Source organism: Taudactylus pleione, unplaced genomic scaffold (genome assembly GCF_031769625.1).
Source record: "Taudactylus pleione unplaced genomic scaffold, aTauple2 ptg000479l, whole genome shotgun sequence".
NCBI classification, from domain to species: domain Eukaryota; kingdom Metazoa; phylum Chordata; class Amphibia; order Anura; family Myobatrachidae; genus Taudactylus; species Taudactylus pleione.
The window spans coordinates 80,501-97,396 of NW_028284881.1; the positions used below are offsets into that span (position 1 = coordinate 80,501).

Below are 16,896 nucleotides of genomic sequence, written 5' to 3' on the forward strand. Positions count from 1 at the left end.
ACTCGTCTAGTAAGTGTTAACGGTAGTGTCCTCCATACTGCCACCCGTTATTTTAAATATTCTATTTGTGGTTTAATATTTAAGGATGCAACTCTGGTGGTCTTTAGTTATCCACACACCTAAATGTTTGAACAAGTACACCCATCTCAACAGGAGAGGTATAAGTGGAGTGAGTAGCAGGAGAGGCACCTCTAATAACTAAGAACCTCACTTATACTCCATATTAATTGTAGAGTTTATCAGGATTATTTTTTCTATCATTGTTCTTAGAATGCAGGAGCACACTCTATGTCCCCTGCAGTGTACTACAAGTCTCAGCATGGCAGCACCTACTATTACGTTTAAAATTAGGGAGTGCAGTCCAAGCCCCCCCCCAACTATTTACCAAAGGAGTTAATGATTTCAAGAGCATTGGGCATAGAGGTGTCATAATTGGGAATAAAAAGTAGGATATCATCAGCATATAGTGCTATTTTATCTGTTCTGGAGCCTAGTTTAAATCCCCGGAACTGCAGGATTGGTCCTGATCTAATAAGCCAAAGGCCCTATCGTCATGCCAAAAAGAGTAGGTGATAGGGGGCAACCCTGATGTGTACTCCTCGAAAGGGGGAAATTAAGATGAGACTAAGCCATTTACTGACACCCTAGCCACAGGTGCGGAGTATAGCAATTTGACCCAATTAATAAATCCAGAGCCTATCCCAAAGCAGCTCATAGTCTCCCATAAGAGTGACCACTAATCGGAGTCAAATGCCTTGGTGGCGTCTAGCGAAACAACAACAGTGGTAGAGGGATCCCTATGGGAGACCTGCAATTGTGTGAAAAGGCGATGAAGGTTAATCGATGTTGATTTGCCTAGCATAAATCCAGTATGATCTGGGTGTATCAGCTGGGCAATCACTTGATTTAGTCTAATGGCCAAAACTTTAGCAAGAATTTTAATATCTGTGGGAAGAAGAGATATGGGGCGTTACGAATCAGTCTGTCTAGGGTCTTTGCCCGGTTTTGGTAAGACTATTATTAAAGCTTCTGACATGGAGTGGGGCAGAGATTCACACTCATATAATTGATTGAAGAACTCAAGTAAGCTGTGTCTGTGTAGAATTGATTATGCTTTTTATACAACTCTAGGTGGATCATATCTGCCCCCGGAGCCTTACCACTTGGAAAGGATCTTATAGCTATATCAATTTCCTCTACAGTTAGTGGGGAGTCTAGGTAGTCCCTTGCCTTAGAGGACAGGGTGGGAATAGCTATGGCCATTGAAGCAGTTCCTCAACACTAGATGTCATACAGGAGCCATACAATCGCTGATGATATCGGACAAATTCCTCTGCAATATCCAGAGTTTTGTCCTAAGTTACATCACCTGGACCTGCAATCTCTCTCGTTATCGATGGGCCCTCTATTCTCGCTAAATTAGTCAGATAGCTTCCAGGTCTGTTACCCATTTGCATATCTAGAATGTGATTTAAAAAATTATTTGTATTGGACTTTGTCTTTTAAGCAATCATACCATGCCTTCTGAGCAGTCAGCCATGCAATCCTGGATGACTCCATCCCGTCAGCAAGATAAGTGAGCTCCAAGGCTTGACATGATTCCTCCAACTCCAGATTTCTGTAGAAAGACCTCAAACCAGCAACACGCTTAATCAAAGTCCAAGTCTTAAAAGCATCCCATAAATCCGGAAGCGGGGTAGAGCCTCGATTAATTTCAAAATATTCCTCCCATGCCGCATCCAGTTTAGATCCTGCACCCATACGAGTCAACCAGAATGGGTTGAGTTTCTAAAATGATTGACCTCGCTGACAGCCCAAACGAACTGTTATTGGGGAGTGATCCGAGATTCCCCTAGTTTCATACCGCACTGACCGGACTCTATGCATCAAATCTCGGTTGAGCAGCGCCAGGTCAATCAGAGAGAACGTAAAGAGTGTATATGGAAAACAGGAAAATTGTTTCACAGTCTGATGCTTTGTCCTCCAGGCATCGACCAAGCCTAGCCCAGCTACATAAGCTGTAAACCTATTTCCCCGTGATGTACTACTGGTTTGGGGTGTACCCCGTCTATCCATTACCTGGTCTAAACCATTGTTGAAGTCCCCAACACACATTGCAAATGATCCCGGTGATGGAGCCATAAATTCAGCTACCTTCTTTAACACTTCATGGGAGTATGGAGGTGGTATGTATAATACCAACAGTAGAATTGACATACTGTATTATTAATCCTACATACGTATCTTCCCCCTGGATTAGTATGCACCATCTCTAGAGTAAAAGGGACAGATTTACGGATAAGGATAGAAACTCCTCTAGAAGCAGACGTGTATGATGCATGGTAATACCAGTCCACCCACGGCTTTTAAAGGGAGAGCAATTTCCCACCCACTAGGTATGTTTCCATAAGACCGATTATGTCCGCTCCGTTGCATTTAAGCTTCCGCAATACCAGAGCGAGCGCTTTATTAAAATACCGTGAGCACTTTATTTTGTCATTAAGACCTCTCGCATTCCAAGTAAGGATATTTAATGTTAGCCTGTGTCATGACTTATCAACCCAGAGTAATATAATTTCCCCCAGTATAAACGACCAGAACACCAGCATAGAGCCCCATGATATACCCATCCCCAACTGCGGCATACCTATACACCAACCCAACCCTTAAACAGATATGAAAAACAAAAAAAGATGGTAAACTCACAGAGTGAGTATAACTATTCTAATCCATACACAGGGTGAGGCAAAGTAGATAATGACCCCTAAACGCAGAGAACCCTCCAGTGCTTCGCACCCCGGGGACTAAAAAACTGGTTACAGCCCTAAACTTATGTAGAAAATTAGGGAGCATACATACTATGATATAGCATGAAAATACACTCTGCATGTCAAACTGTGCTAATCCTATAACAAAATAGACAGCCATATGTTCTAAATAGCATCACATTAACAACTAGATACCATTAGTGCCTACAGAAACCATCTTATAGAAAAAGGCATTACAGCCCAACAATACTGTATCATTAATGACCGGTTCATCAACCGGTATAGTATACTGTTGACACATACAACAAGCATCAGCACATTACTCCAAAAAATAGAACCAACATATTAGCAATAGAGTAATAAAATATAAATGGTATACGAAATAACATTTCCAAGACAATAATAATTAAATCTAAAAAAATAGATACTTGAACACCTTGACAGGTGCAGGTATATTATATTCACGTGCAGCTTAAACCGAGAGCAGGTTCATGATCAGTCATTTACTAGCGGCCTCCTGGCCGGCGCACAGTGATCCAACCAAAGGGCAGCTTTCCGTGGGGTGAAAAACAAAATTTGGTTTCACCGTCTGCAACTACACGTAATTTTGAAGGCAATAGCATGGTGTAGGGAAGATTAAGGTCCCACAAGCGATGTTTGACTGGAAGAAACTACTGTCTTTCTGAACCTCCACAGAGAAATTGGAACACCGAAATCCGAGAGCCATTACGTTCCATAGGACCTTTAGTGTGAGCCAGCCGTATCACAGCATCCTGATAGTGGAGGAACTTGGCAATAAAAGTACATGGAGGTGCTCCAGGAGGCAACTCTCTAGTTGGCACACAATGAGCCCGTTCCACTGCGAAGTAAAGGCCTCTTTACCATATGTTTCCAGCAGCCATTTTTCTAGAAATTCCTCAGGACACGAACCCTCCCACAAATCTGCCATTATTACGCTGAAAGCGTCCCTCCATATCGGACAGCTTTTTATTCACCGCAGCCAACTAAGAGTCCAATGTAATGTGGAGCAGGGTCCACTGCTGCTTGTAGGAGAGCGAGCAGGAGGGGTGCAGTGTGCAGCCGCACTACGCTGAGACAGAGTTGGTCGGCGTCCCACGTGATGTGCTGCGGCTATAGGCCCCACCAGAGAAGACGCCCCGAATTATGCTCAGTAGGCCACAGAAGACCCCAAATCACGACCCAGCAAGGGCTCATATTCCTCCGATTACAGAATATTATACTTTTGCCCCGAGGCGCGCGAGTCAGGAGGTGGTGCAGGATGTTGGCACTGGAGAGCCCACAACTGCGTGTGCTACGCCATAGACGTCGCGGCCACGCCCCCTTTAGTTTGCATTTGTAGTGTTAGAAGGTCTCTCTGATCCTGAAATGTTTGCCTTAAGGTGGGTACACACTAAGTGACCCCCCGGTGCAAAGTTCAATGGTGACGATGAAAGACATATTAGGCGGTCAGATCTGGTGACCACAAGCCCAATATGTCATTCACTGGCACCATTTACCAGCGTCTGCATGCATGGACGACGGAACGACCCCGATGGTGGGCAGCGGGGGCGAACACAGTGGGTACGCACTAGACAAGGTGCCCGATACGTCTGTCCGATCCACGGTATTGGCCGACATATCGTCTAGTGTGTGCCCGACATTAGGGTTACTTAATTAGGTGTACTTAGGTTGTTGAACTTTGGGCTGGCAGATATAGAGCAACCCTTATATGGCTTTCTTTTTTCTTATTACAGACTTGAATTGATCTTTGCTATTATCTATTTTATCTGGATATTTATATAATTACGCATACTTTCCATTATGATTCATATATTTTTACATTGTGAAATAAATTAGGATTTTATGTGCCTTTACTGCTGGTGAACATGCCTTATCTTGCTGAATATGATTTACTTTACAACAAAATGTTAATTTATAAAACAATATGTAAGGGAAGACTTCAGGGAACTGTGATACTGTGTGTGTGTGTGTGTAATAAATATGTGTGTGCGTGTATGTATAATACACACACACACACACACACACACACACACTCTACAGGTTGAGTATACAAATATTCCGAAATACGGAATATTTTTAGCATGACTGAGATAGTGAAAACTTTGATTTTTGATGGTTCGATGCACACAAACTTTGTTCAAGGCACAAAATTATTAAGAATAAAGTATAACTTGACCTATAGGCTTTGTGTATATGACACACAAATAAATTTCATGTATGTACACAAACTTTGTTTGAGCCACAAAATTATTGAAAATATTGTATAAAATTACCTTCAGGCTGTGTGTATAAAGTGTATATAAATCATAAATGCATTATGTGTTTAGATTTGGGCCCTATACCTAAGACATTTTAATATGGTATGCAATTATTCCAAAATACGGAATATTCTGATATCCAAAATACCCCTGGTCCCAAGCATTTTGGATATGGGAGACTCAACCTGTATATATAAAATCAGCAATGACTGCCCATTCCTGTAATCTTTGTTTCTGTTGATGTTATGATCTTAGAATAAATTACAACATAGTTTAGTCACCTAAAGTTTATACAAGGAGATAATCCAGACTAATAAGTATATTGTAATGTGCTGTGTCTCTACCAATTTTATACAGAATGCTGACACTGCCAAGCAGCTTACAGTATCACAGCAAAACCAAGAGGAAGTGGCACATATCAAAGAGCAGCTGCAGTTTCAGATGGACCAAGTGAAGCGCGAGTCAGAAATAAAGGTTAATTGAAACACTTGCATTTTTAATAAGTTTACAGGGTACATTTACTAAGCGCTGCTTTTCCAAGCTGCTCTGTCTTCTGCCGTTTCAGACGCTGGATTTAAAGGGGTGATAACATTTAAATACAAACTCAGAGGTGCCTACTGTATATAAATCCAGCGACCAAACTTTGAAAAGTTCTACTCAATAAATTAACCCAGGATGTTTTCTCAAGTACAAAAGTGTTAAAGATCACCATCGGTAGTGTGACATCAGACATTATAGTGGGTGTGTAACAGTTCTCTGCCAGACAGTACTATACTGCCATTTTACTCATGCAGCATAGCTGAACGGCTTGGTTATACAAGGCTATATTTGGTAATTTGATCCCTCCATTGTACCATTTTATTTTTTTTGACAGCTGAAAGAGGAGAGAATGATACTTAAATAGAGATCATTGGGCTATATTGAAATCGTGAGTTAATGCAGTACCCTCACAAATCAATAGAGCTCTGTCTCCTGTGCTCATCCCAACCTTAACTAAAATTCTCTCTCTCTCTCTCTCTCTCTCTCTCTCATTCTCTCTCTCTCATTCTCTCTCATTCTCTCTCTCTCATTCTCTCTCTCTCATTCTCTCTCTCCCTCTCTCATTCTCTCTCTCCCTCTCTCATTCTCTCTCTCCCTCTCTTTCTCTCTCTCTCATTCTCTCTCTCCCTATCTTTCTCTCTCTCCCTCTCTCATTCTCTCTCTCCCTCTCTCATTCTCTCTCTCCATCACTATTCAGGCATGCAGTGATTACTCCTTATTTTCTATCATCAAGGCTGGGGTTGTCACTGGGTGAGCAGGAGCTGGCACTTAACTACATTAGCTCCTCCCAATGCAACCCCCGAAGAGTCAGTGTCTTTTAAATGTTGTAGGAGTTGGGCACATTTGGTGGGGTCTGCTGGGCACCCCCAGTTTTAGATAGTATTTTCTGTTTATTTGTAACTTATTTTTTCTACATCACGGTCCATAGGGTATCCACAGGATACCTTGGGGTATAGGTGATGACGTCAGGCATCGGGCACCATAGAGTTAAGTTTTCAGCCTCCCAGGATGCACTAGGGTCCCCTTCCTATACCCCGCCCCCGAGCCAAGGCATCTCAGTTTAATTGGTGCCTGGCTTGTAGTCGGAGCACCTGTTTAGAGGGGTGCTAAGGATAGCCCCCGAAGTTTTCTTCAAGGCAGCTGTGGCTGCCCATCTGTACACTACTGACGTCCATGCTGTCTTCCCTACACCTCCGCCGGTACCAGAACGCCAGTACTGATCCGGGATGCTGGTAAGCATCTGGGGTCACAGCTAGCGGTGGCCCCAGATGTTTTGGACCATGGGCGGATTCAAGGGGGCAGCAGGTAAGCAGCAGGGTTCCGCGGTGGGTCCCCGCTGAACACATGGTCCAGAGTCCCCAGGCAGGGGGCTCCCTGGGGACTGGCTGCAGCGTGGAGCCAGGTAACCAACCTGCGATTCCACTACCCCCCTGGGACAGCAGACCGCAGCTGAGCGGTAGCGCTGCGGCGTCCCAGGGGTTAATTGCATGCCAGGGGAGCACGCCTTCCCTGTACACAGCCGGCGCCTCCCCCGCTGCACACAGCCGTCTCTGCACCTGCCGATTGGCCCTGTGGCAGCGCTCCTCCCCCAGGCCGGCCTCCTCTCTGCTCCTCGGTGGCCATCTTTGCATAAGCAAGGTGAACGCTGCTGGAAGCTGCTGATCGGTGGCATCGTGGTCTGGGTCCCCCGGCATACCTCTCCTCCGTTGGAACAGGTCTGTGTATGCAGCACTGTGTCCTACCAGGCTCTGTGTCTGCGTAGTTGAGGATCAGCGCTGATAGTACAGGGATTAATTTCTTTGCATTGCATGTGACTTCTGCTAGCGTCTGCTGCCTGTACTTTCACTTTCTACTGTCAGCCATTTCACTGTCCCTGCTCTTCTTCTGCTAAAGCCCTTGCGGTGCGATGATTGCAGGGTAGTTCTCCCACTATACTAACAAGTATCAGTGAGAGGGGTCATATACTTACCATCATGTCTGAGAGTGAATTTCCTCTCCAGCTTCTGTGAACTACGTGCAAGGTACCAATAGCGGAGGGGGAGGGTAACACGGAGGGGCTATGTCGGCAGTGTTTTTTATTGGCGCGACCAATTACTGTCACGGCTCCGGTACAGGAACCTCCCTGGGCTTGTTTTGCCAAAGCGCTTACAACCCTAGTGGGCCAGTTAGCTCCGCAACCTGCGTTCTCACAGATGGGATTGTCCCAGCAGTCAGTGGTGTCGTCACCCATGCAGGGTTTTCCGAGACAACTGATGGTACCCCACAGTCTCCCTATTTCCCCTCCTCAGGTCTCTCAGGAGCCTGCGTGGGTTAATTCACTGACAAGTTCTGTACAGCATTTGTCGGACGTGTTACAAGGGGAGTCTGTGTTGCGGCCTCACAAGCGGTCGGTGGTGTCTCTGTCCGCTCCTTATGAGGATGACGACGTGACGACCGATGATGGGGAGATTCTGGATCTTTCTGACCAAGAACTTCTCCTTACTAAAGAGTCGGACGCTAAGTCTAAGGTTTATATTCCTGGCCTTATTCGTGCAGTCCGAAACAGCTTTAGTTATTGAGGATGATGATCCTCCGGTGTCCAAGTCAAAATATGCCTTTTTCAAGGATATTAAGGGTGACGCCACAGTGTTTCCTCTTTCGGGTCAGTTAGTAGACCATTTAGAGGAGGCGTGGAAACACCCTGGTAAACGGTATCAGCCTCAAAGACGCTTAGTGGTGGCTTACCCATTTGCGGACAATTATTTTTCTAAGTGGGAATCCCCTCCTCAGGTGGATTCTCATGTGACACGCCTAGTCCGAAGTGCCACATTGCCCATGTCCTCCTTGAAGGATGCTACGGACCGTAAGGTGGAGATCTGCCTAAAGTCCATTTATTCCCTCGCGGGGGGGGGGGCATCCAGACCGGCTATGGCTGTATGTTGGGTAGCCAGAGCTATGGAGCGCTGGGCTGATATTTTGGAGGCGTCTTTGGATTCCGACTGTTCGGCGGAACAGGCCGAGTTGGTAGATAATCTCCGGGATTCGGCCACTTACATCAATGAAGCGGCCTTGGATATTAGTACCCTCACATCTCTGATTTCTTCGGCAGCTGTTGCTGCTCGTCGCACCTTATGGTTGCGATCCTGGAAGGCGGACGCTGATTCCAAAAAAGGATTGGAAGCTTTGCCCTTTAATGGAGAAGTCCTCTTTGGTCCGGATCTGGACAAAATTGTGGCCACGCTGGCGGCAGCCAAGTCTGCATGTCTCCTATCTGCTGCGGTCCCTTCCAGTTCGGGTACGTCGTCCTTTCGGCCTTATAGGGCCCAGGGTAGGCCTAAAGCACAGTCCTTTCCCCGACAGGCTGGCCCCCAAGAAATCGGCCAAGCCCAGGAAACAGGCCTGGAGTACCAGACGTCCGTCCCATAAGTCTGATGACAAGCCTGCGGCTTGACGGTCCGGGCCTCCCTTTGGGGGATCCCAAAGTGGGAGGCCGCCTGCTGCAGTTCGCCCAGTATTGGTCGGTAACTACGACAGACACTTGGGTTCACGAGGTGGTTTCTCACGGGTATGCCCTCTCCTTTCGGCACAGGCCCTCATCCCGATTCTTCAGGTGGGGTCTTCCAGAGATCGACCTCATGGCGTCACGGCACAACAACAAGTTGCCGGTGTACGGGTCTCGCACAAGAGACGAAAAGGCGTCTCTGGTGGATGCTCTGTCCGTCCAGTGGACGTTCCGGTTTGCTTATCTCTTTCCTCCGTTTTCCCTTCTTCCACAGGTAATCTGGAAATTCAAACAGGAAGGAGGGACGCTCCTGTTGATAGCTCCCATGTGGCCCAGGCGGCACTCGTTCTCAGACCTTCAGGGTCTGTCCGTGGACATTCCTCTGCGGTTGCCGCTACGACCGGACCTGCTGTCACAGGGTCCTTGTCTTCACCCGGACCTGACTCGGCTGTCTTTGACGGCGTGGCTGTTGAGACGGCCATGTTAAGGTCCAGGGGGTTTTCCAGCTCTGTAGTACGAATTATGCTAAGAGCTCGGAAGCCATCTTCTGCAAGAATATACCATCGTGTGTGGCATACGTTCTTCCAGTGGTGTCGGCCGAGAGGTTATGCACCTCGGGAGTTCCGTCTGTCTAGAGTGTTAGCTTTCCTACAGGCGGGACTAGACCATGGGCTTCGCCTTGCTTCTCTGAAGGTGCAGGTGTCTGCCCTGTCTGTCTGGTTCCATCGTAGGATTGCTACAATCCCTGATGTGCGCACCTTTATGCAAGGTGTTCTTCGAATTCAGCCGTGGACCTGAGGGCTCTCCAGGGACCGCCGTTTGAACCACTGGGCTCAGTGGACCTTAAATGGCTGACAGCTAAAACATTTTTCTTTCTGGCCATCGCTTCGGCCAGACGTGTTTCTGACTTAGGGGCTCTATCCTGTAGACCCCCTTTCCTGATTTTTCATGGGAACAGGGCAGTGCTGCACACTCGTCCTGAATTTCTTCCCAAAGTTGTTTCACGTTTCCATATCAACGAGGAAATCGTTGTGCCGGCTTTTAACTCACCTGACCTTTCAGTGGGTGAGGCCACTTTGGACGTTGTGCGGGCCATAAGGATTTATGTTGACCGCACTTCTTCGTTTAGGAAGTCGGACGCCTTGTTTGTCCTCTATGGCTTCCGTAAAAAGGGTTGGCCTGCTTCAAAGCAAACTTTGGCAGGTTGGATTAGTATGGCAATTTCAGAAGCTTATCTTCATGAAGGCCTTCCTGTTCCATCCTCTGTGAGGGCTCATTCCACTAGGTCTGTGGGTCCTTCGTGGGCAGCTCGACGTGGTGCCTCTGCAGTCCAGATCTGCAAGGTTGCCACGTGGTCCTCTGTCCATACCTTTAAGAGGTATTAGGCGTTTGACATCTTTGCCTCTCAAGATGCTTCCATCGGGCGGCGGATTCTCCTTTCAGCACAGGAGCGTCCCCACCCTTGAAGGATACTGCTTTGGGACATCCCCAAGGTATCCTGTGGATACCCTATGGACCCTGATGTAGAAAATATGAGATATGGTAAGAACTTACCTTTGTTATCTCTATTTCTACGAAGTCCATAGGGTTCCACAGGACTCCCGCCCTGTCGCACCTGTGCTGCAGATGGGCTTTACTCTGGTCACCAGTTTTTCCGTCTCCCTCTGGTGAGAATGTGATTCTTGTGTATGTCCAGATCTTTCTTCTCTCTCTTCCCTCTCCTCCTCCGGCCTATGGCTTGATACGTAACTGAGATGCCTTGGCTCGGGGGCGGGGTATAGGAGGGGGACCCTAGTGCATCCTGGGAGGCTGAAAACATAACTCTATGGTGCCCGATGCCTGACGTCATCACCTATACCCCAAGGTATCCTGTGGAACCCTATGGACTTCGTAGAAATAGAGATAACAAAGATAAGTTCTTACCATATCTCCATATTATTTTTAACGTAAGTCCTGTGTGCTTTTTCAAGCAGCGCACAGTGAGAGTGTTGAGCCGGCTGCAGGGAGCTAGACGTAGCTTGCCGCTAGGCAGCCGCATTGGGGAAGGGGAGCTGCCCAGAGGGTTGCTCCCCGCTGTGCACTCCGGTCTCTTCAAAGAGACAAAACGATAATCCTGGCGCCATTGGTTTTGCCAATCCTCTCAGACATCAACAAGAGGAAAATGTAGCAGGTGGCGCTTCTCACACAAAACACTGGAGTATATTAATTAGCACTTTATTGGTACACTAAATAGTTTTTATACTTTTTATAAACCAATAATCAAATAAAACTCCCGGGAGTGGGGTCACAAATACAAAAAAAAATTGAATAAAATAGAAGTATCTTTATAAGAAGCACAAAATAATAGCTAGTGCCAATTGCGGCAACACAAAGCTACACGGACGTCTCCCACTGGAGTCATATAAAGTGTGCCGTAATTGCAGAAACTTTTTTTATACAGAACTGATGATTCAGCCTGCTTGCTGTTTACCTGCATTCTGAGCCAAATATTGGTCACACTGACCACCTGGACACCGTGAGTATTGGTGAAATGTTGCCCATAACCAATCAGATTCTATCTTTTATCTTCTCGAAGGTGCTAGTTAAATGTTAAGTAGAATCTGGTTGCTATGGGCAACATCTCCAATTCTAAAAACTCTCACTTAAGTAAATATACCCCTAAGAGTCATCTTGCATATATTCAGCTTGCCAATAGCCATGTGTGTGTGTAGCTCTACTTTTTACTTTTGTTTTTTCTTCAAAGAGACCGCCTGGGCTTGGGATTGGGTGCACGCACACCCTTTAAGAGGGTGCAGGGCGATGCTGCGGTCCTGGATGTCTGGTCCATCTTGCTGGGCTTCTGCAGCGGCTACACGGAGTGCACGTGTGGCAGGCAGCCTGTGACACCCGTGTTCCCAGGGTTTTCCCCAGTGAGAGGGGAAGTACCTAGGGTTCGGGAGAGTGTATGCTCTGGGCGGGGGGTCAGAGCTTGTTTCCCCCCCCCCCCCCTTGCTATGTCTGCGTTAATGGGCTGCGCAGGACGCTGTGGCGGCCATTGCTGGACGCATCTGCATCTCTGCTACAGGGAGACACATCCTGGCAACATCAGCTCCTCTCCTTCTGCGGCTTGGGGATATTAACCTCTCCTGGGAGACTAAGTACCCTATTTTGTAATTTAATTGCCGTTTATGGTCAGTGCCTCAGTGAGCCAGGGGCCTGTTAGTTTGAGTTCCACTTCTCAGCGCGGCACACAGCAGTGGTGTGACTGTGCATGGGGGACGCGGGGGTCTACGGGCAGTGACGCATGGCCCCTGCGCAAGGATGACAAGCAAATTCATGAGGTCGGTGTAATGGTTAGCATTACTGCTTCACAGCACTGAGGACGTGGGTTCACTAGGGCCCTAACTGTGTGGAGTTTATATATTCTCCCTGTACTTGCGTTATTTTTAACTTGTGCTCAGTGTCAGGTTAAACTGCCACGTGTACAGCTGGACTCGGGCAATGCTCGCATTGTCAGATGGCGCACAGTGCTGCTGAGGCGTCGGGAGAGGCGCTGTTGGCCATGCTCGAGCCGGCGTGGGCTCAGGTCCTTAGCCAGTTGGTAACTGACTTGGTGAAGTTGATGGCGCTTTAGCTGGAAGATCAGCTTTGGGCCTTTTCGTCAAGGGACTTCCTTCCCTACCTCCCGGTGGGGCAGTCGCTTAGCCAGTGCCTGATCCTCCCTGGCTCTGCCCCATGGAGCAGATTTAAATCGAGTGTACGCGGTACACAGACCCCTTCCGTCCTCCACGAGTCTAGGTAACGTCTTGGATTCAAAAGAGTAAGAGGGTGAGATCCTGGAGGACTTGGTCCTCTCTTCTTCCTCAGGGCACGGCGTTGCAGACCTCATTTTGGCGGTCTGGCATTCCCTGGACTGCTTAGATATCGCTGCCCCGACGGAGACAGGTGGCCAATTTAAATGTCTGCGCCGGGTGTTCACTTTCCCTGCTTCTTTGGAACTTTCGTATATTGTTGAAGAGGCCTGGGAATTGCAGAATAGAAAGTTTTATGTCCCTGGTAATTTTGCTCTCTTTATCCACTCCCAGCGGATCATATGAATAAGTCGGAACTATTTCCCTAGGTGGATACTCCTGTGGCTTGCTTAGCTAAGCATAAGGTGCCCCCGGTGCAAAGTTTGGCATCCTTTTCAGTTCCTTTAGACTAGAAACTTAAAGGATGTCGTAAGTCTTTTTGGATTCCGGGGTGGTTATCTGCTCCCTCATTAGTCTTTGCATGGGGCCAAGCCATGGAGACTTGGATCGACAAAATTGTCATGGGCCTCCATAGTGCATTCTCCTGGGATTTAATCAAATTCTTGGCACTGCGGACTATGTTTGTGAGGGGGTGCAAGACAGAGTTGCTGCTCGGTGGGCCCTTTGGCTGAATTCTGATTCCAAGCATTCCTTGGAAGAGCTTTCGTGCCTGACTTGGATGCTATTTTTGCCCAAGCCATTGCTGGGAGGAGAAATTTTCTTCCTGTGGCTGCCCCTAAGTAGAAGCAGGTAGTCAGCGTTTTTCGCTCCTCCTTTCAGGGAGTTGGGACACCTTCTAGAGGGACAACCCACCAGGTCAGGTACACTTAGCTTTTAAGTTTCTATTTCAGCAGATGATCACTCTCTCCTCCTGTTCACAGTCGGCGAGGATCACTATTAGTTCCAGGCCCTGCCATTCGGTTTAGCCGCAACTCCGCCCTGTTCACGAAGATCATGGCGGCGATGGTAAGCCTTCTGCACAAGGAATGTATAAGGTCATTCCTTATTTGGACTATTTTGCTTGTGAGTGACGTTTCGGCTTTCCAGTTGCAGGTGCATCTGGACCACACAGTACAGGTACTTCAGGATCACGACTGGATCTGGAATTTCGGGAAGTCTCACCCGATACCGCCAGCGTCGGCTGTTGCTGGGGGTGATCTTCGATATAACCCTCCAGCGAGTCTTTATCTGCTGGTGTCCGAAGCCTGTACCCTCCAGGATTTGTCTCTATGGTACTGTCAGTGCCTCAACCGTCCATTGTGCTGTGCATGAAGCTGTGGGGCACAAAAGTCTCTACCTTCGAGACCCTTCAGTCCATCAGGTTCCACTCCCGGGAATTCCAGTGGGAGATTCTCCAGAAAGGGTCCATGTATACGGAGTCCCTCTTGTCTCGGCTGCTGGTTCTGTCCGCCAGCACTCCTCTATGCCTCAGTGGCTGGTTTCCGACCATCTGCTCTTCGGTCAATCCTTGGTCACACCGGCTTGAGTCATTGTAACCATGGACCCGAGTTTCCTTGGTTAGGGTGCCATGACGTTACATCTTCGACTTCAGGGTCTTTGGTTGTCATTACAGGCTACCCTACCTACTAATCATTTTGCTCGAGCCCGAGCCATCTATTTAGCTCTATCTCTGTTCTATAGGGCTTCGGTCTGGCCTATCCTTTTCCAACGATCCTAAGGTTGCCTCAGGTGCTCAAGTGGGTCACGGATCAACGGGTGACTGTGATCCTGTTGGCTCCAGACTGGCCACGCAAGTCCTGGTATGCTGACTCTCAATCTTTCGGTAGGTCCCAGGTGGCGTCTTTTACTGCAGCCATATCACCTGCTGCAGGGTCAGTTTCTGCACGCGGACCTTCCTTGGTTGGCTTTTGAGTCTACGCTCTACAAGGCTGCGGGTTTTCCTCCTTCAGTGATTCCTACTATGTTGGAGGGCTGGAAACCTTTCCTCCAGAGGTTTGGATCTTGTTTACACAGTGTGTTATGGGTTCAGTCACTCTTTCATCCGTCGGTAGCTCCGTTGGATCTTGACCTGGTCCTCTCCGCTTTCAAGTAGGCTCCTGTTGAGCCTTTGGATCCAGCGGACCTTCTGTTCGTTACTTAGCAGTTAGTCTTTCAGAGTTGGGTGCTTTGTCTTGCAGGCTGCCTTTTCTCATATTCCATGACGATGGGGCAGATCTCCGTATGGTTCCTACGTTCCAGCGGACTGTTTCGGCTTTCCACTTGAGCCAGGAAATTCTTTCCTTTGTTTCCTAAATAAATGACTTCCCAGGACAGGGATGATCTGGCTCTATTAGACGTAGTCCATATCCGGCGGATCTACTTGGATGGGACTTCCTCCGGTTAGATTCCCTGCTTGTTCTGTACGACTCACAGAAACGTGGTTGGCCGGCTACAAAGCAGACTGTTGCTCGTTGGATCCGCTCAGACATCACTCGGGCTTATTCCAGTGCGGGGCGACCAGCAACGGACCAGCTGTTGGCGCATTGTACACGGCAGTGGAGACCTCCTGGGCAGCTCGGCAGGGGGCTTCGGCAGCACAGCTCGGCAGTGCAGCCACCTGATCCTCTGTCCACACTTTTACACGTTTTTACTGTTTCAGGTTTTTGCTTCCGGCAGCACCCACTTTGGGGGTACAGTTGTCAGGTCAGGCAGCCTGCGCGTTCCCTCCTCCGGGGGGCGGCTGTTGAACGTCCCATGGTCCAGTGTCCCCCAGCCTTAATGATATAGAAAATTGGATTTTTGGTTACTTACTGTTGAATCCTTTTCTCTGAATCAGGTTGGGAGACACTGCATTCACTCCCTCACACTCAGTCGTGCGGTGGTTTGTTCTTCGTCCTTTCCCCATGATTCTCTTTTGTTGTTGATTCCAAAAGTTTTACTGGGTTACTCCTTCTCCTTGACTGGCTCTTATAAAGTTGTACTGGCCTTCTGGGGGTTGCAGGGGGAGGAGCTAATGTTCTTAAAGTTACAGTAGTACCTGCTCAACCAGCGACAACTCCATGGTCCAGTGTCCCTCAGCCTGATTCAGAGAAATGGATTCAATGGTAAGTAACCAAAAATACTATTTTTGATTTTAAAAAAAAGAATTCTAACCCTAACTCCCTCTCAAATTGCCATTCCATCTCTCCGCTCCCATGCCCCTCCAAGCTACTTAAGAAACTTGCCTACACCAGCCTCACAAACTTTCTTTACACGCACAACTTATTGGATCCTCTTAGGTTAGGCTTTTTTCCCAATACTCCACAGAGAAACCACTTAATAAAGTAGTGAATGATTTGATCACTGCTAAGTCTAAAGGCCATTACTGACAATTTATTCTTCTAGATCTCTCAACTGCTTTTGACACTGTTGTCCACTCTCTTCTCATACAAACAATACAAACCCTAGGTCTTCAGGACACTATCCTGATTCCCATCCTACTTATCTAATCGCTATCTCCGTTTTTGTTTCTCTGAATGCATTTCCTCTTCAACCTCTATCAGTTGGAGCACCTCAAGGCTCAGTCCTTTGTCCTCTGTCCTCTGATTTTCTCAATCTAGTTTACGACTCTTGGCAAATTTATCAGCTCCTTTGGATTTCAGTATCATATGTATGCAGATGATACTCAAAGCTAGCTATCCTCTCCAAGTTTGTCACCTTCTATATTGGTCTGCGTTACTTAAGGTTTTTCTGCAATTTTGTCTTTGATCACCTCGACATCTTAATCTTTCCAAAACAAGGATAACAATATTTCCACTGGCTAATAGTACTTGCCAACCTGATATCTCTATCACTGTTAATAACTCGGTGTAGACGCCTGACATTTCCCCGACGCTGAGAGACAGGCGCCCGGCATCCCGATGGAAGGGATGCCGGGCGCCGCGAGCGGAAAGCCGGGGAGGGTTAGTTTTAGGGCACCCGGGGGGACTTAGGGTTAGGCACCCCCCCTGGGGGACTTAGGTTTAGGCAGCGGGGAAGGGGGGGATTAGGGTTAGGCACTTGGGGGGAGGTTAGGGTTAGGCACCCCTAAGGAGGGTTAAGGGGTTAGGTTAGTTTATACTTACCTTAGGGTCGATCGG

The 16,896-nt window shown here is 47.8% G+C and overlaps 1 protein-coding gene across 1 annotated transcript in view; it reads left to right on the forward strand.

The window, feature by feature from the left end:
• The window catches only part of HIP1R (huntingtin interacting protein 1 related), a 126,657-nt gene that overhangs the window by 70,178 nt on the left and 39,583 nt on the right, over positions 1-16,896 (forward strand). Inside the window, exon 16 of the mRNA XM_088449254.1 lies at positions 5,405-5,521. Within this exon, the coding sequence (XP_088305380.1) occupies positions 5,405-5,521 (117 nt within the window). The remainder of the gene's footprint in view (positions 1-5,404; positions 5,522-16,896) is intronic.